The 21,505-nt window shown below is 42.1% G+C and overlaps 1 protein-coding gene across 1 annotated transcript in view; it reads left to right on the plus strand.

Moving 5' to 3' along the window:
* LOC126159423 (uncharacterized) overlaps window positions 1-21,505 on the plus strand; it is a 196,226-nt gene that overhangs the window by 138,385 nt on the left and 36,336 nt on the right. Inside the window, exon 3 of the mRNA XM_049916524.1 lies at window positions 11,497-11,654. Coding sequence (XP_049772481.1) covers window positions 11,497-11,654 — 158 coding nt within the window. The remainder of the gene's footprint in view (window positions 1-11,496; window positions 11,655-21,505) is intronic.

Below are 21,505 nucleotides of genomic sequence, written 5' to 3' on the forward strand. Positions count from 1 at the left end.
GCAAAGCAGGGATTATCTCGTGTCTACACAGTGCTTGGAGGTCAGCATTCCATTCCAGGTAATAAACGATTTACCCTTGGACTTCAGACCTCGGTCAGACTGATCACAGATTGAAAATGTTATCACCTGGACGACCTCGCATTCGCGCAGGAGCGGCTGCCGTTGAGAACATCAGCTGAGCAAGTCCTAAGCCGCCTCTCTCGGAAACAGTCTGCTACCCTTCAGTTACCAGAAAATTCTTTACTAAGATCAGAAAATGCACAGCAACGAAGCTTTGTTCCACAAAAATTTAGTGCCAGTTGTTTCAAAACCCCATATTTAATTGTTTTAGCTTGTATTTTCGTTAGCTACAATGTCACGTTCTTTAAATAGATCGTATCTTTCCATGTGGGTTTTTTTTTTTTGGGGGGGGGGGGGGATTCGCCATCATCCACTACCCAAAACTTGACGTAGCTTTTTACTTCTTTCCATTGTACTGAGGATGTCTTCAGTTTCTTTGTCTGTCTAGGTTTCAAGTGGATGCACATGTGGCTAAAAGAAACTAAAAGAAAAACATATTGGATATCCTGGAGATATTTCTGGTCTTGAAGATACTTGATACGGCATAACATGTGTTATTTGTATTTTGATATCTAACTTTAATTTCGTATTTTACATCGTTTGCTGTATTGAAGAATATTCTCAGATATTTATGTTCATTTACGTGTCCAAATATCTCAGTTTGTAGTTTCAAGCTAGGATTATTTTTCAGAGCGCAGGTGAGCACAAAATACATTGTTTTGTTACCTTATGGTTGTAGACGTTACCTGTGAGGTCATTTAATGCAGGAAAATGTAACACTCTTTTATTCTGTTCAAGATCTCGAGATGAGGTTTTCGCAAATGATAGTACGCAAAGTAGCCAGCCGGGTCATCAAGTCAAGGTGGGATCCTGCCTTTGCAACTAACGAATATTATGCACCCTGCCGACAGGTGAAAACGTCTATTCGCTTGTGACAGAATACCGTCAGATCTGAATCGCTAATAATGACGATAATAGAATGTGTAAACAACAGTTGAGGCCACAACGGGTAGATCTTGCATAAACGTGTTTGTCGCGTGGTATTTGTTTTACCTGTAACGTCATTGCACCAATGTAGACGCATGCACCTGTCTGTTACGAATTAGCTTTGTGTGAAATTAAATTTGCTGCCGCGTAAAACGCTTTTAGCTAGGACATTGTTTCGGGTGTCTGTGAAAAACTTGCGAATCAATTCTAGCACACAGCACTTCTAGCACAATATAAATATTAGGCAGAATGTAAGTGAAAATCGGCATTCAATTTAAAATTAGAAAACATTGAAACATGTGGTCTCATATGACTCGTAAATATCCTTGGGACTGTAGAAAACGTAAGTCACAGGAACGATCGCGTCGAAAAGAATCCAGACAGCCTAAAATGACCAGTGCCGAGACAATGCGAGAGCTACGGCAGCGTCGGAAAAGAAACGAAAAAAAAAAAGAAAAAAATGGCGCGAAGTGATTACGTAGTTGGCCCGCAGGGAATAACGACAAGCGAAGGCCCATCTAGCTATTTATCTATTATGCAACCATTACACAGAGTGCTTCAAAAAGAAAGATTTCAAATGTGACAGACGAACTGTGAAAAACAAAAACACATCGTGAATGTCACTGCACGTAGGAAGGGTCAAAGTTCTATGTTCGCATACGCGCGCGCACACACACATACACACACACACACACACACACACACACACACAACATGATCACCATGCGTTGCTCAAGAAGCACTGAAACGGTAGTCCATTTCATTGATTTCATTCCGTCTGTTCTTGGTAGAGTATTTCATACATTGTGAATGAAACACACACACTGGTGTAATATTCTACAGTATTTATTATTTGTTACACGAAATGGTTTCCGACTATTACACCATCGTCAGGTACAAAATAAGTATGTGGTGCTGAGAAATTTTGCTTGGTCAAAGATTTTAAACTAGTGCATGTTGTAATGGTCGCCTAGTCGTAGATATTGCTAATTACTATAATCGCACTATTTCACTCTAATTTACGGAGCTTGTTAGCACTTGATGTTAGGTTGGCGCCATTAAAATGCATTGTAGTAATCTCTGCTGCTTTCTGGATCGCTGCTGTGTCTCGATGCTGGTGCTGGCTCTAAATCTGGTGTCTAGGGTTAAAAACATGAGGTCCCGTGTTTTTTATGTGCTTTTGATGATAAAGAACGAGCGAAACCAACAAATATGTAAACTTCAAATATTTATTACTCTGGTGGCCATCTTAATTCCACTGTCCACCAAAGACCATGACACAACACAAAGTAGTACTTCCTTTACATGTTCTTTGCATTGTTTATCCACCTCAAACAATAACACACAAACACACTTTGCCAAAGTGACATTCCGACTGCCTCCCCGACCCTTCTTGCTGTTTGTATTTATAACATTGTCAAAGAACTACTAAAAAGAGATATAGTTTATAAGTCACATGTACATCTGTTATCATAATTTGTGCAGAAAAGTTATTAATTTGCATCGAGTGACCTAATTTTTAACATGTTATTAAAATGACAAACAGATTTGTTGACTTGACAGAAGAATTCTTTGTTACAAAAAGGCCGTTTTTTAGAAGTTTGTCAATTGACTTCTCTAATTTGCATAAATAAGTAAATAACATGAATTATTAAGAATTACATTGTTTTTCGTCTAAAATAGGATTGATTATGTGAATACTGAGTGAAAACGCTCCTAGTGAACAAATAGGTTTCACTGGGTGATTTTTATTTAAGGAGATCCAAAATACCTAAGTTGGCCACTATTTTTCGTACTTCATATTAATTATTTAAGATGAACTTAGTGTTTTTACATGATGACATTGGCTGTATCAGTGATCAAGTGATATTAACTTTTGTGTGGGCCAGTTATACAGTATAATTTAATGGGTTGACTGTTTATGAAGACATGTTATGCAATCATTGTTAACATACACAATAACTTTTCTATAATCATAAATACTCATTAAATTGGTTGAATTTGGAGGGTATCGCATACTTCGGTAAAGTAAAGCTTTTAATATGCTCCATTACAATGTACAGAGCATCTTTCCAGGAAAGACAAACGTTAATGTTAGAATTAGGAATAAGACACGTGAGATTATTTCAGTGTAAATGCGATGTAGGATTATTCAACTAAGATAAAATATATAACACATTAACTAATGAACTATAGACATATTACAACAGTTCTACATAGAAGTAAATAACTGAACAGTGAACTTTGGTGACATATTCCAAAGATGTGGCTGAACAAAATAATCTTGTCTTTAATAAATTTTAAATTACAAACAGATAAGATATAGCAGTGGTATTAAGCAGGTGAGCGAAGCAGCTGTGATTGCACAAACTAAAAATTTTTTTACACAAAGAGAGAAATTATAGTAACTGAAATAAAGGAAATGAGAGATGTGAGTAAGAGAAGTAATTTACAACATGCTGTGGACGGGATTATGATTAGTATCTGTAGTTAGAAGTAGCGAATAAGGGAACTGTGTCTGGTCATTCAGTACTAAGCTTGGGTTGATGGAAAAGTGTTTATTAATTTCCATTATTTCAAGATAGTTCATCTTCCTTCTTTTATGGATGTGATATAATACTTCATGTTTCACCTTGTAACTATGGCCTTCTTTAAGCAGATGGTCTGCAAAAGTAGAAGCTCCTTTTCTAAGTTACCTGCTTCTGTAGTGGTCCTTCAGGCGAGTATATATTGCCCTGTCAGACTATGCTATAGGTTTTCACAGTTACCAAACATAGTTTTTGAAAAATAATCCACTTTCTTCCGGGGGTGGGGGGGGGGGGGGTTGAGGGGGGTGGGGGTTGTGGACCACTGCGGCTGCAGCGGGGACGGAGCGTCTCCGTCGCTTCTAGGCCCCTCGTTAACGTACAATACAAAACAATATCCATCTCCATGAATGAAGACGAGTTCCAAATGGAATTAAATGCAATCAAACAAATAGCGTCTGACAATGACTATCCACCTGTATTAGTGGACTCCAGAATGCCCAAAAAGCAGGAACAAAAGGTGTACTGTCTTCCTGCGTTGTCTTTATCTTACGACCTCAAGAATTCAATAAATGGTGCACAACTCCATGCTTAGGAAAAGTCTCACAGGTTGTAGCCAGGAATTTAATAACACATTTTACGTACACAACACTGTTCGATACTTTCTGCCCAATTGGAAAAGGGTGGAATATATAAAATTGCATGTAACTGTGGCAAATTCTAGATTGGTCAGTCTGGCAGGGCAGTATATACCCACTTGAAGGAAAACCATAGAAGTTGGAAACTTAGAAAAGGAGCTTCTACTTTTGCAGACCACCTGCTTAAAGAAGCCCATAGTTACAAGGTGAAACATGAAGTATTCCATCACATCCATAAAAGAAGGAAGATTAAATACCTTGAAATATCGGAAATTAACAAACACATGTCCATCAACCCAAGTTTAGTACTGAATGACCAGACACACTTCGACACACTACCCTTATTCGCCACATTTAACTGAAGATACTACTCACAGTCCCATTCAGGCCACGAAACATATGAAATGGGGCATGTGGGTAACAGAGTGTGCGGTGTTTCGTATGTGTATCTAACCTATTTGCGAATTAAAAAAAAAATCACAATAGAAAGGAAGGTTCCTATAGTTAAGTTAATATTACTATATTACAAGAGCATTTTAATCGTATGTAATCTACATCTACATCTACGTGATTACTCTGCTATTCACAATAAAGTGCCTGCCAGAGGGTTCAATGAACCACCTTCAAGCTGTCTCTCTACCGTTCCACTCTCGAAGGGCACGCAGGAAAAACGAGTACTTCAATTTTTCTGTGCGAGCCCTGATTTGTCTTATTTTATCGTGATGATCATTTCTCCCCATGTAGGTGGGTGCCAACAGAATGTTTTCGCAATCGGAGGAGAAAACTGGTGATTGAAATTTCATGAGAAGATCCCGTCGCAACGAAAAACGCCTTTGTTTTAATGATTGCCACTCCAATTCACGTATCATTTATGTGACACTATCTCCCCTATTTCGCGATAATACAAAACGAGCTACCCTTCTTTGTACTTTTTCGATATCATCCGTCAGTCCCACCTGATGCGGATCCCACATCACACAGCAATACTCCATAATAGGGCGGACAAGCGTGGTGTAAGCAGTCTCTTTAGTAGACCTGTTGCACCTTCTAAGTGTTCTGCCAATGAATCGCAGTCTTTGGTTTGCTCAACCCACAATATTATCTATGTAATCGTTCCAGTTTAGGTTATTTGTAATTGTAATCCCTAAGTATTTAGTTGAATTTATAGCCTTCAGATTTGTGTGACTTATCGCGTAATCGAAATTTAGCTGATTTCTTTTAGTACTCATGTGAATAACTTCACACTTTTCCTTATTCAGGGTCAATTGCCACTTTTCGCACCACACAGATATCTTATCAAAATCATTTTGCAAGTCGTTTTGATCATCTGATGACGGTAAATGACAGCATCATCTGCAAACAATCTAAGACGGCTTCTCAAATTGTCTCCTACGTCGTTAATATAGATGAGGAACAATAGAGGGCCTATAACACTTCCTTGGGGAACGCCGGATACTTCTGTTTTACTCGATGACTTTCCGTCTATTACTACGAATTGTGACCTTTCTGACAGGAAATCACGAAGCAGTCGCACAACTGAGGCGATACTCCGTAGCCATGCAGTTTATTTAGAAGACGCTTGTGAGGAACGGTGTCGAAATCTCCAATCTAAAAATATGGAATCAATTTGACATACCCTGTCGATAGCATTTATTACTTCATGAGTACAAAGAGCTAGTCGTGTTTCAAAAGAACGATATTTTCTGAAACCGTGCTAACTATGTGTCAATAAATCGTTTTCTTCGAGGTACTTCATAACGTTCGAATACAGTATATGTTCCGAAACCCTACTGCAAATCGACGTTAGTGATATATGCCTGTAATTCAGCGGATTACTCCTACTTCCCTCTTTGGGTATTGGTGTGACTTGAGCAATTTTTCAGTCTCTAGGTACGTATCTTTCTGTGAGCGAGTGGTTGTATATAATTGCTAAAAATGGAGCTATTTTATCAGCATACTCTCAGAGGAACCTGACTGGTATACAATCTGGACCGGAAGCCTTGCCTTTATTAAGTGATTTAATCTGCTTCGTTACTCCGAGGATATCTACTTCTATGTTTCTCATCTTGGCAGTTGTTCTTAATTGGAATTCAGGAATATTCACTTCATCTTCTTTGTTGAAGGGGTTTCGGAAAACCATGTTTAATAACTCTGCTTTAGTGGCACTGTCATCAGTGACTTCACCGTTGTTATCGCGCAGAGAAGGTATTGATTGCGTCTTGCCACTGGTGTGCTTTATGTATGACCAGAATCTCTTTGGGTTTTCTGCCAGATCTCGAGACAGAATTTCGTTGTGGAAATTATTAAAAGCATCTCGCATTGAAGTACGCGCCATATTTCGAACTTCTGTAAAACTTTGCCAATCTTGGAGATTTTGCGTTCTTTTAAATTTGGCATGCTTTTTTCGTTGCTTCTGCAACAACGACCTGACCCGTTTTGTGTATCATGGGAGATCAGTACCATCACTTGCTTTATGGCCAACAATTTCCCTAGGTATACCTATCTCCTTTAAAACGAACTGTTGTAGTAGGTTGCGTATTATTATTTTGATTGCTTCAGAAATATTGGAAAGCATATTACACTGTCCAGTCACATGTGACTACCACGTACGTTCGACATCAACGTGCAATAACCACCCACAGACGACAGGTGGCAGCACTAGCAGTGGAGGGTGTACAAAGCGTGTCGGGAGGACGCGGGAAACAGGGCAGTGGTTGTCGTAATTTGGAAACGGAGCGATTTATTTGACGTCCGAAAGGGCGTCATCATTGGATTTCGGACCAAGGGTGGAAGCATTTCCTAAACCGCTGAGTCTTTAAACTACTCGCATGCCACCTTGGTTAAAGTATGCCGCGCATGGTAAAATGGCGCTATGCAAAACCGGCGCCGAGACAACCGTGGTGCACCGCGAGCCACAGAGGACAGGGCTGAACGACGGCTGTGGAGATGTGTACGATCGAATTGACGTGCAGCTGTTTAGCTACTCACCGCCCGAATGAACCAACGGGCTAGCAACAGTTTCTCCTCGACGACCGATCAGCAAATGTTGCTGCGTATGGGCCTCCACAGCGGGCGTTTGGTTCACGCACTCATGTTGACTTTTGTTCATCCGCGACGAAGGCTGAAATATGCCCGCCGATACCGAAACTGGACGTCCACTGAATGGAGAATTACGCTTTATGTGCCATCGGACAGATGGCCGTTGGCGTGTACGGCCCCGCAACTTCGTCAGAAGGGTCCAAGTCAGAGGAGAGAACGTTGTGGTCTGGGGAATCTTTTCGTGGTGTTCCCTGGGTGATCTCTTCGTTCTGGGAGGCACAATGGATCAACACAAATATGCTTCCTTCCTTCGGTAGTAAGTGCACCCCCACACGCAGTTTCTTTTTCCTCGGTGCCATAACATCTATCAGCAGGATAATGAAACGCGTCACACAGCTCGCAGTGCACGAGGGGCGTTTGAAAAGTCCGTGCAAAGTCCGAGAGATGGCACCACCAGCGCGTATCGAGGTCATTTTTAGTTAGTAGCATCTTTGGAAAGAACGCACACCAAGTTTCAGCCATATTGGCCGATTTCTTTGTGTTTGGCATTCGTGTGAATCAAGGAAGTCGAGTCATTGTCAAAAAATGGACAAAAAAGAATTTCGTGTGGTGATTAAACATTACTATATGAAATGCAAAACAGCTCAGGAGACTAAAGAGAAGCTTGATAAACATTACGGTGACTCTGCACCTTCAATTAGAACAGTTTATGAGTGGTTTCATAATTTTCGGCGTGGCCATATGGGCACAAGTGATGCAGAACGTTCTGGAAGCCCTGTGGATGATACGATTCCAGAAATCATTGATAAAATCCGTGATATGGTGATGAATGACAGAAGAGTTAAGGTGCGTGAGATTGCTAGTGCTGTGGGCATCTCGACTGAATGGGTACATAATATTTTGCATAAAGATTTGGACATGAGAAAGCTATCCGCAAGATGGGTTCCGCGATTGCTCACGCTTGACCAAAAACGGAATCGTGTGAAGTGTTGCAATGATGGGTTGCAGCAGTTCAGGAAGAACCCGCAGGACTTTAAGCGTCGTTTTGTCATTGTGAATGAAACATGGATACATTACTATACTCCTGAGACCAAACAACAATCTAAACAATGGGTTAGCAAAAAAGGCGAAGACTATTCCTTCGGTCAGAAAGGTTATGGCGACTATCTTTTGGGATTCGCAAGGGATAATCCTGATCAACTATCTGGAAAAGGGGAAAACTATTACAGATGAATAGTATTCATCATTACTGAACCGTTTGAAAACCGAGCTGCAAGAAAAACGCCGGTGATTGGACCGCAAAAAGGTCCTTTTCCATCACGACAATGCACCAGCACAAACCTCAGCAGTTGTGGTAGCAAAATTAATGGAAATAGGATTCCCACTCGTTTCACATCCCCTCTATTCTCCAGACTTGGCTCCTTCGGACTACTATTTGTTCCCCAATTTAAAGAAATGGCTGTCGGGACAAAGATTTTATTCAAACGAAGAGGTGATTCCAGCAACTAGTAGCTATTTTGCAGACTTGGACAATTCCTATTATTCGGAAGGGATCAACAAATTAGAACAGCGTTGGGCGAAGTGTATAAGTCTAAAAGGAGACTATGTTGAAAAATAAAAAAAAATTACCCTAAACACGTAAGGAGTTTCTATTTTCGCACGGGCTTTTCAAACGCCCCTCGTACTGCCGTTGTTCGAAGCGCACAAGGATGAGTTCACCGTACTCCCCTGGCCACCAAACTCCCCGTATTGAAACCCAATCGATAATCTGTGGGAACACCTCGATCGGGCTGTTCGCGCTATGGATCCTCTGTCGAGAAACTTGGCGCAGCTGGCCACGGCTCTCGAGTCGGCATGGTTCCATATCCCTGTCAGTATCTTCCAAAATCTCGTACGCTCTCCTCCTGCAGGTCCGTGCTGCAAAAGGAGGTTATTCAGGCTTTTGTCAGGTGGTAACTTTAACGAAACTGGACCGTGTATGAACTTACCGTAAAATATGGATTCTCCGCCCAGAGAAACAAAACGTCTTCACGGTTCTTGTGGTTTAAAAAAAAAGTGTCTACAAGATTAAACATTCCCCAGTTGGCGTTGTGAGGGAGACGACAAACGCCGGGCCAGATGTACAGTTGGTTAATCTTCTTTTAATGTAAGGAACGATGGAGTGAAGGCTCTTATTCACTATAGTGTTAGCAAGAAGCACGTTTTATAGGAGCGATCAAAAAACTAACATTACTAAATTTCTTGTCCCACTTTCGGAAGATTTAAAACAGCTGCAGTTGAACTCACTAAAACCTCACGAGGTAAAACATGGACATAGTTACAATTCGTCTGTGGCAATAAATTAGATTCTGTACCCTACAATGAGCTGGTTTCAAAGATGCATTTATGTAGAACAAAAATGGAGGGTTTCGTGAGTAACGTTTTGGCGCCATATTCTGTAAAATCTCTCGTAAAACATAAAAGATCAAAACAGTCCATTATCAGTATCCACTGATGCGTCCAATAAAGTCAATAGAAAATTTTTCCCATTTGTAGTAACTTTCTTGGATGACGAAGATGTAATAGTAAATTACCTATTAGAATTTTATCAAGAATAGTATTGACAATGCTTCGGTCAGTTATGGTAGCGCCGGCCGTTGTGACCGAGCGGTTCTAGGCGCTTCAGTCTGGAACCGTGCGACCGCTACGGTCGCAGGTTCGAATCCTGCCTCGGGCGTGGATGTGTGTGATGTCCTTAGGTTAGTTAGGTTTAAGTAGTTCTAAGTTCTAGGGGACTGATGACCTCAGATGTTAAGTCGCATAGTGCTCAGAGCCATTTGCACCAATTACCTGCACCTGCTCGGCCTTTCAGAAATTACAAAATTTAAACCGAAATATTCGGAAAGCTAACTGCAACTGCTATGTCTTGCGTAATGCACCAAAACAGTAGATGAAATTATTATATTTTGATATTGGAAGTCTTTCGTGGAAGGTTTTTCGTGAATTTTTAACGGTGTCTACTACGTAGATTGGAACTTAAATAGTGGCAACTACTTATTCACATCCGATAAAATAGAGTTACGTGTTTGCAAAAAAATGGTTCAAATGGCTCTGAGCACTATGGGACTTAACAGCTATAGTCATCAGTCCCCTAGAACTTAGAACTACTTAAACCTAACTAACCTAAGGACAGCACACAACACCCAGTCTTCACGAGGCAGAGAAAATTCCTGACTCCGCCGGGAATCGAACCCGGGAACCCAGGCGTGGGAAGCGAGAACTACGTGTTTGCACCTGTTACTGTTGTTCAAAGTAGTCACCAGTGTTGTGTAGAATCCGTTGCCAGCGATGTGGAAGGCGTAGTATACCGTTAGCAGAACCATTTCTGTTGATGGTGTGGATGGAGCGGTCTCTTGCCTGTCGAATCTCTGGAACAGTTCTGAAGCGAATGCCACGAAGTGGTTCCTTCATGTTCAGACTCAAATCCAAGTCACAAGGACTTAAGTCTGGGGAGTACGGTGGATGGTAAAGTATTCCTAGTCCCATCGACCGAAAACAGCAGCCACAGCTTGCGCTGTATGCGCCCGCGCATTGTCGTGCAAAATGATAGGTGGGTTGCGCAGAAAGTGTCGCAGGTGGTGCTCCATAAACGACGTGTTATTGACTTGCTCAATTGGCGAAGCTCTTTTAAATCATCAAATTTTTCTGAAATCGTAATAATTTGTTTGTCTTTACATGTACATCTCATCTACCGATTTCCATCCTATTCGGATAATTCCTTCATGGTGCGTCTTTTTTTTTTTTTTTGTCTTGGAGTGTAGATGAATAAATATAATTTACACTACTTGTTAAGCTAATGTCATTCAGTGTTGGCATAAAATATTGTTAAGTGTTATAGGTGAAAAGTAGTGGCCTCTAAAGTACTAGATGAAAATGCTACCTATTTGTGAGAAGATCCCCTTCTCTTTCTCTCTTCTCCTCACTCATCTAATTCCCTTCCAAATGCTTCCCCTTCTCTCTCTCTCTCTCTCTCTCCTCTCTCTCTCTCTCTCTCTCTCTCTCTCTCTTTCCCCTCTCCCTCACTTCAGCTCTTTCACTTTCTCCCCTCACTCTCTCTCTCTCTCTCTCTCTCTCCTCTCCCTCTCTTCAACTTCTTTTTCTCCCTCTCACTCATGCACATCCCATCTAACTTTTTCTCTTTTTCTTTCTGTTTTCCATCTGTTTCTCCACTCTGCCTCTGCCTCACCCAGACGTATTGCTGTCCCCAGGCGTGCTGGCCAGACGCACAGCCAGAGGAGATGGGCCAGCAGTGCCCAGACGAGCAGGCGGCGCAGGCCCACGTCTCCGGCATCGCCACCTGGAAGCCCTTCCTGCAGTTCCTGCTGCCCGCAGTCGCTGTCGCTTTCGCAGGACCCTGGAGCGATAGGTCTGTTGATCAATACAATACATGCAGATCTTTCTTGCAAATCTTTGGAAGACAGAAGACTTCAGAGCGCTGTTGTTTTGTGTCTTGACACTGCCAACTGCAGTGACGTGAACACCCTGTCTAGCATGGTATGTGAATGACGCTCTGTACTATTGGGTTGTGTGTAACGACAGTAACTACCATTCTTGAACATGAACATGTCAAAGGAGCACTTTCAAGCATGCACTAAACAACCGTTGCTTCAGTGCATACGATTTTTGTTTAATGTACCTCAGCCTCGGATCAAATAAATGGGGTCATTACTGTTATCGACGCCTTAGCAAGACATTATATCGATCGCTAACCCTTGGGTTAGTCAGTTCAAGACACAATAATGCTCCAAGTGCTGCGACTCACAAAAACTGTCTTTCTATTCCGATCGAATTACTTTTACAGCTATCACACACACACACACACACACACATATATATATATATATATATATATATATATATATATATATATATATATAAGGGTGTTACGAGAAGGCACGGCCAAACTTTCAGGAAACATTCCTCACACACAAATTGAGAGAAGATGTTATGTGCACATGTGTCCGGAAACGCTTAATTTCTATGTTAGAGCTCATTTTAGCTTCGTCAGTATGTACTGTACTTCCTCGATTCACCGCCAGTTGACCCAATTGAAGGAAGGTAATGTTGACTTCGGTGCTTGTGTTGACATGCGACTCATTGCTCTACAGTACTAGCATCAAGCACATCAGTACGTAGCATCAACAGGTTAGTGTTCATCACGAACGTGGTTTTGCAGTCAGTGCAATGTTTACAAATGCGGAGTTGGCAGATGCACATTTGATGTATGGATTAGCACGGGGCAATAGCCGTGGCGCGGTACGTTTGTATCGAGACAGATTTCCAGAACGAAGGTGTTCCGACAGGAAGACTTTCGAAGCAATTGATCGGCGTCTTAGGGAACACGGAACATTCCAGCCTAGGACTCGCGACTGGGGAAGACCTAGAACGACGAGGATACCTGCAATGGACGAGGCAATTCTTCGTGCAGTTGACGATAACCCTAATGTCAGCGTCAGAGAAGTTGCTGCTGTACAAGGTAACGTTGATCACGTCACTGTATGGAGAGTGCTAAGGGAGAACCAGTTGTTTCCGTACCGTGTACAGCGTGTGCAGGCACTATCAGCGGCTGATTGGCCTCTACGAGTACACTTCTGCGAATGGTTCATCCAACAATGTGTCAATCCTCATTTCAGTGCAAATGTTCTCTTTACGGATGAGGCTTCATTCCAACGTGATCAAATTGTAAATTTCCGCAATCAACATGTGTGGGCTGACGAGAATCCGCACGCAATTGTGCAGTCACGTCATCAACACAGATTTTCTGTGAACTTTTGGGCAGGCATTGTTGGTGATATCTTGATTGGGCCCCATGTTCTTCCACCTACGCTCAATGGAGCACGTTATCATGATTTCATACTGGATACTCTACCTGTGCTGCTAGAACATGTGCCTTTACAAGTACGACACAACATGTGGTTCATGCACGATGGAGCTCCTGCACATTTCAGTCGAAGTGTTCGTACGCTTCTCAACAACAGATTCGGTGACCGATGGATTGGTAGAGGCGGACCAATTCCATGGCCTCCACGCTCTCCTGACCTCAACCCTCTTGACTTCCATTTATGGGGGCATTTGAAAGCTCTTGTCTACGCAACCCCGGTACCAAATGTAGAGACTCTTCGTGCTCGTATTGTGGACGGCTGTGATACAATACGCCATTCTCCAGAGCTGCATCAGCGTATCAGGGATTCCATGCGACGGAGGGTGGATGCATGTATCCTCGCTAACGGAGGACATTTTGAACATTTCCTGTAACAAAGTGTTTGAAGTCACGCTGGTACGTTCTGTTGCTGTGTGTTTCCATTCCATGATTAATGTGATTTGAAGAGAAGTAATAAAATGAGGTCTAACATGGAAAGTAAGCGTTTCCGGACACATGTGACTTAACTTCTGCGGTCATCAGTCCCCTAGACTCAGAACTACGTAAGCCTAACTAACCCTAGGACATCATACACATCCATGCGCGAGGCAGGATTCGAACCTGCGACCGTAGCAGCAGCGCGGTTCCAGACTGTAGCGCCTAGAACAGCTCGGCCACAGAGGCCGGCCTATGATTTAACAGTCGTAAAATTGAAGTTATTGACAAGAGGAATGTTCTCCTTCCACTTTCCATCAGCAGTTCCCATCCGAAATACTGGTCGCCTTCTTGTATTGTTAGGTTATCTGGAGAAATGGGAAACCCTGTTACCAACTGCATGTTGGTAACTGTCGCTCACCTAACACTTCCAGTACCCCACAAAATGGCTCTGAGCACTATGGGACTTAACATCTTAGGTCATCAGTCCCCTAGAACTTAGAACTACTTAAACCTAACTAACCTAAGGACATCACACACATCCATGCCCGAGGCAGGATTCGAACCTGCGACCGTAGCAGTCCCGCGGTCCAGTACCCCACATTTCACGTACACGCTTGGAGCAGTGACGCAAAGCACTGATACGAGGTGTGGCTAGAAAAAAACCGGACTAGTACTGGTGAAACAACAAAACGAATGCAATAAGGCTGATAGTCGCGTGGCCTGTCACGTGACTCTCGCTCCGCCTACTGCTCGAGTTACATCTGCCTCCTGCACTCAGTCTGCCCGTGGCGTCTGTTTTAAATAGTTGACGTTTTGTCTGTGCGTCGGAAAATGTTGAGTGTACAGAAAGAACAGCGTGTTAACATCAAATTTTGTTTCAAACTAGGATAATCTGCAAGTGAAACGTTTGTAATGTTACAACAAGTGTACGGCGATGATTATTTATCGCGAACACAAGTGTTTGAGTGGTTTAAACGATTTAAAGATGACCACGAAGACACCAGTGATGACACTCGCACTGGCAGACCATTGTCAGCAAAAACTGATGCAAACATTGAAAAAATCGGTGAACTTGTTCGACAAGATCGCTGCTCTGCTCTGATTGTTAAACGGCGATCTTGTCGAACAAGTTTACCGATTTTTTCAATGTTTGCATCAGTTTTTGCTGACAATGGTCTGCCAGTGCGAGTGTCATCACTGGTGTCTTCGTGGCCATCTTTAAATCGTTTAAACCACTCAAACACTTGTGTTCGCGATAAACAATCATCGCCGTACACTTGTTGTAACATTACAAACGTTTCACTTGCAGATTTTCCTAGTTTGAAACAAAATTTGATATTAACACGCTGTTCTTTCTGAACACTCAACATTTTCCGACGCACAGACAAAACGTCAACTACTTAAAACAGACGCCACGGGCAGACTGAGTGCAGGAGGCAGATGAAACTCGAGCAGTAGGTGGAGCGAGAGTCACGTGACAGGCCACGCGACTTTCAGCCTTATTGCATTCGTTTTATTGTTTCACCAGTACTAGTCCGGTTTTTTCCTAGCCACACCTCGTACATCGCGAAGTGAAATATGAATTAGTCCACCCACTGCTCTTCATTGATGTGAGCTCTGAACATAATGCTTTGGCCAACAAGGCTGAAAGGCGGCTCTTGACTTCACGGACGAAGAATTTTAGGAAAGAGTGCTTCGCCTGTATAGGAGACCGCATATAAACTACCTGGTCAAATGTATCCGGACACCCCTTTGCAATGCGGAATTGACCACTAGAGGTCACAAGAAGCGGACTCACCAGAACAAAAGGAGGCGGAAACTCTTGTGTTGTCAGTAGAGAACGAGTAATGGCAGGATGTATCGGTCATGAGAGCTCAGTGACTTCGAACGTGAACTAATCGTGGGATGTCATCAGAGTAACATGCCATATTTCAGTCTTTCTAAAGCTGCCCATGTCGGCGGTGATGTGGTTGTGAAGTGGAGACGCGAAAGAAAAACAGCAATTAAGTCAAGACTAACCGCCCGTTTTTACAAGTACTAACGGACAGGGGCCTTCGAGCATTGAAGAGGGTGGTCATAAAAAATCGCATGAAATCAGCAGAAGGAGTAGCTCGTGAGTCCCAAAGTGCTACCAGCGGTGACTGCGCGTAGGGAGTTAAAAAGAATGGGGCACAAAAATCGAGCAGCTTCTCATAAACCACATATTTCTATAGTCGTTGTTAACCGATGCTTGAGGTGGTATAAACAGTGGCGACACTGGGCAGTTGATGAAGGGAAACGATTGGTTTGGAGTGACGAATCAACATCTGCATCTATATAGACACGCCGCAAGCCACCGTAAGGTGCGTGGCGGAGGGTACCCTGTACCTCTATTTGTCATTTCCTATCCTTTCCCTCTGGTAAACAGAGCGAGGGAAAAACGACGGTCTGTATGCCTCCGTATGAACCCTAATTTCTCGTATCTTATGTTCGGTGTCCTTACGCGCAATGCATGTTGGCGGCAGTAGAATCGTTCGGCAATCAGCTTCAAATGCCGGTTCTCTAAGTTTTCTCAATAGTGTTTCTGGGAAAGAACGTCGCCTTCCCTCCAGGGCTTCCCATTTGAGTTCCCGAAGCATCTTCGTCATACTCGCGTGTTGTTCGAACCTACCGGTAACAAACCTAGCAGCCCGCCTCTGAAATGCTTTGATGTCTTCCTTCAATCCGACCCGGTGCGGATCCCAAACACTCGAGCAGTACTCAAGAGTAGGTGGCACCAGCTTCCTACGTGCTGTCTCCTTTACAAAAAAAATGGTTCAAATGGCTCTGAGCACTATGGGACTCAACTGCTGAGGTCATTAGTCCCCTAGAACTTAGAACTAGTTAAACCTAACTAACCTAAGGACATCACAAACATCCATGCCCGAGGCAGGATTCGAACCTGCGACCGTAGCGGTCTTGCGGTTCCAGACTGCAGCGCCTTTAACCGCACGGCCACTTCGGCCGGCTGTCTCCTTTACAGATGAACCACTCTGTCCAAAAATTCTCCTAATAAACCGAAGTCGACCATTCACCTTCCCTACCACAGATCTCACATGTTATGCCCAGGTATTTAAACGACCTGACTGTGTCAAGCAAGACACTAGGAATACTATGTCCGAACATTACAGGTTTGATCTGTACCCTGTGTCAATGCGATGAAAGAGTTTGGGTTTGGCAAGTGCCTGTGCAATGTTACCTGCTACTGTGTGTAGTAGAGATGGGTAGTACGCGAACGAACGGGTGCAGAGGAATGGTTCACCAAAATGAATGAAAGAACCGAGGGACGAATTCCAAGGAACGATCGGTTCATAGTTCACTTCGGTCGCGGCGGTCTACTTATAGTTCCCGGGAACGAGGAACGATCGGTTCATTAGTTCACTTCGGTCGCGGCGGTCACTTCGGCAGTTCTCGTTGCAGCCTCGGTCACGTGCTCGTCTCAGTCTCGGTCTCCCTCGGCCGCACTCGTCGTTCTTCGCATGACCACCTGTCTCAGTTCCACTGCCGACTGCTCCTAGTTAGTTCAGTATGCAGTTGTTCGTTTCGTTTACAGCGTTCGCCTATTTCACATGTGTTCCAAACTGTTCTTGCACTTGTTTCTGGCTACTCAGCGACCACGACCGGTAATCAATAAGTATTTTATAGTTACGTAAATTACATAAAAATTACGTTGTATGTAATAGGTACGTCTTTTCAGGTAACAAAAGGGTATATCAGCTCACTTCATTATATCGATGAACAGCAGAAGACATACTTATAACAAGGCAAGTTTTTGTTATTCATATATTTTTTTGGTTTCATCGACTTGATTTAGCAGCTAACTTTCAATAATTTGCTTAATTTTTAGTGTAAGAAAAATCATATAAAACGATTTTCGTGTATCTTTCATATACAAAACATTAAATTTTGGAAGGCTCTAATTATTTTTAAGTTTGGTTGTTTCCAATTTGCATTACCTGCTAGTTTGATTTCTTTGAAAAAAAAAAGTGCGTTGACGGTCATTTTGGCTCAGTAGGAAAAGCAGTGCCTCTCCATTTGAAAAGACATAGATTGTCATAAAATCGTATTTACTTATTATCTCAAAAACATTTGTTCAGAAGGAGCTTGCAAACCAAAAACATTAATACTGCGAACTTAATTACCGTTATTGCTGCATTAGCTTTAATAATGCAACATAAAAATCTAATTTTTACGAAGCATGTGACGCATGTATGAGAAAATCACATTTTATTTTATGCTTCCATAAAGTCTCTACTTCGCCTACGAACTTAGAGACAATGTGAAGTATACATAGTGTGTAAACGATTATTGTTTACAACGTAGCTTAGCTATGTAGTGAAAGTCGAAACGAAGAATTTTATACAAGACACTTGTGGTCTGTAAGTTGAGAAACAGCCACCAACAGGTTTACAAGACTACATGAGCTATAGCCCATGTGCGTCGCGTGAGATTTTCATGTTCTCTTCTCCAGCTCTCTACACATCGTCATCGATTGTTTCGCAATTGTTGCTTGCATTAGCTTGTTATTTCTTCACTGCCTAGTTATTACATGTTTGTCTGTTTGTTGTATCTGCTCGTAACGGGCATCACATCGTCCGTAATTGGCTAGCAGTCTGTACTCGGGGCCGATTTTCCGTGCGCCACCCTATACTATTTCCCTGCGATCAGCCACACAAGGCTACAGTTGGCTAAACGAGGGGTTCTGCAGAATCACAGAAATTACTTCTAAAAATGTGTAAGAAATCTGTAATGAATAAAAGCTGTATACTCCACGGGGGAGGCAAGTGCCCCCTCTTGGTGCCCTCCATCCTTCAGTCACCTACGCTACTAGTTCTCAGTTTTTCATAAGAACCATATACCAAGAACAAATGAACGGTGAAGGAGTAAAAATGAACGGTTCCCAAAAAAGAACGATCAGCAGTGAACTAGTTCCCAAGGATGAACGAGTTTGCCCATCTTTAGTGTGTAGTGCCCCCAGTGAGGTACAGAGGAGGTAACGTTGCAGTATGCGGGCTTTCAAACACAAAATGAAATGTGATGTGTGGCCCTCAGCTACGTATCCTCTGACTCAGAGTTGAAATAGAAGTTTTGGCTGGTTTCGTTGTCTAGGAGGTGGGATACCTAGTTCCGCATTACAAGCCAAATACTGCTGAGCCTACAGTATACAATATGGATATATACATGAATCGAATGGTCACTCGACAATGGCGAATTTTGAATGTAACATAGAAATTTATAAATGAAATATTGCAATTAAATAAAATCTGCAGATACTATTTTAACGACTTTAAATGATGAGTACGATAGCGGAAGTACCTTCAAGAAAGCCGTTTATTACTGCAAATCACTTCTTGGTGTCGATGGTCCTGCAATCAAATACTATAAGTTGAATAACAGGGAAACAATAGATTCCTACTTCACGTAATTAGTTATGAACAACAACATAGTTCATGAGATATTCACTTCTAAAGGCATACTATGTCTTCAATGCAGAAGCCAAGGAAATCTCACAAGTGCACAAGTCGGAGCTACGAAATAATTCTTATCTGCCGCGACCACGTGCAAACTGCTCCACTCTCCAAGTCTTTCTTGTGACCGACTGTCACTGCTTCCCGTCCAGCACTTCCTCTGTCCTGTCTGCGACCCGATGCTCCTCCCCCACTTCCATACAGTCGCCCCACTAACGAGTGCTGTGATTGGCTAGAGCGCTCCAGCCATATCTCCAAGACAACGCACACTCACAAACATATGAAACACATATGATATACTGGATTTACATTTAAATAACTTGAAACTAAATAAATATTCCCATGGCTGGACCATAAACACGCTCTAACACACATTATTAAATAGATAAACAAATCAAATAAACACATATCAAAGGAATAGAAACAAAAGGTAGGCCAGCAGCCCAATGTCTCTCTGCTTTCTAAAACACAGTAAATATTTAACCAATTTCTTCATGAATAGTATATATCGGATATAAACAAAGACATAGACGAATAAATATATTTGTAAGCATGCTGCTACCGTTTTTTTCATGTAACTGTGGGGTACTTATGGCCTGACATGATCAATGGTAATCGGCCACTTTGACCTCCACCTAACTCATGTACTATTCAAGTTACATGCCTGTAATTCATACCAATTTAGGTTTACACTAACAGTTTTCTAAAGACATGTCGATTGACAAAATCGGATGAACCTCTTAGATTTTGGAAATTCGTTAAGGAGTGTTACTTTTAAAATTTACAGTCAGATACTAAACTTTAAACTAATAAAGATATTGTATATCTGATTACACCATCAGAATCGTCATGCAGATAATGGTAATGTACACTCAACAGCAAAAAAAGTGGGTCACCCCTGAATTCTAACGTGTAGGCTGCACCTCAATTTATGCAACCAACATAGCATATCTGTGTTGCACATAGTCGCAACCCTCCACAGTACAGTCGTTGTAAGATACACAATGGGTACCGCTAGATACTATTAGAGAACACTAGTCTTTATGACAGTCCATCCAGATGTAAAGTAACACCACGATAGTACAGAAGAGATCAGACAGTCCTTAACGTTTGTAAACTAAACTTAATTACAATAAGTGACATTTCAAATGTTATGGGACAACTAGTTTTGTCACAAAAATGGTTCAGCAATCCTTGTTGTTGTTGTTGTGGTCTTCAGTCCTGAGACTGGTTTGATGCAGCTCTCCATGCTACTCTATCCTGTGCAAGCTTCTTCATCTCCCAGTATTTACTGCAACCTACATCCTTCTGAATCTGCTTAGTGTATTGATCTCTACGATTTTTGCCCTCCACGCTGCCTCCAATGCTAAATTTGTGATCCCTTGATGCCTCAAAACATGTCCTACCAACCGATCCCTTCTTCTAGTCAAGTTGTGCCACAAACTTCTCTTCTCCCCAATCCTATTCAATACCTCCTCATTAGTTACGTGATCTACCCACCTTATCTTCAGCATTCTTCTGTAGCATCACATTTCGAAAGCTTCTATTCTCTTTTTGTCCAAACTATTTATCGTCCATGTTTCACTTCCATACATGGCTACGCTCCATACAAATACTTTCAGAAACGACTTCCTGACACTTATATCTATAATCGATGTTAACAAATTTCTCTTCTTCAGAAACGATTTCCTTGCCATTGCCAGTCTACATTTTATATCCTCTCTACTTCGACCATCATCAGTTATTTTACTCCCTAAATAGCAAAACTCCTTTACTACTTTAAGTGTCTCATTTCCTAATCTAATCCCCTCAGCATCACCCGATTTAATTTGACTACATTCCATTATCCTCGTTTTGCTTTTGTTGATGATCATATTATATCCTCCTTTCAAGACACTGTCCATTCCGTTCAACTGCTCTTCCAAGTCCTTTGCTGTCTCTGACAGAATTACAATGTCATCGGCGATCCTCAGAGTTTTTACTTCTTCTCCACGAATTTTAATACCTACTCCGAATTTTTCTTTTGTTTCCTTTACTGCTTGCTCAATATACAGATTGAATAACATCGGGGAGAGGCTACAACCCTGTCTCACTCCTTTCCCAACCACTGCTTCCCTTTCATGCCCCTCGACTCTTATAACTGCCATCTGGTTTCTGTACAAATTGTAAATAGCCTTTCGCTACTTGTATTTTATCCCTGCCACCTTCAGAATTTAAAAGAGAGTAGTCCAGTTAACGTTGTCAAAAGCTTTCTCTAAGTCTACAAATGCTAGAGACGTAGGTTTGCCTTTTCTTAATCTTTCTTCTAAGATAAGTCGTAAGGTTAGTATTGCCTCACGTGTTCCAACATTTCTACGGAATCCAAACTGATCTTCCCCTAGGTCCGCTTCTACCAGTTTTTCCATTCGTCTGTAAAGAATTCGCGTTAGTATT

Source organism: Schistocerca cancellata, chromosome 2 (assembly GCF_023864275.1).
Source record: "Schistocerca cancellata isolate TAMUIC-IGC-003103 chromosome 2, iqSchCanc2.1, whole genome shotgun sequence".
Lineage (NCBI taxonomy): Eukaryota > Metazoa > Arthropoda > Insecta > Orthoptera > Acrididae > Schistocerca > Schistocerca cancellata.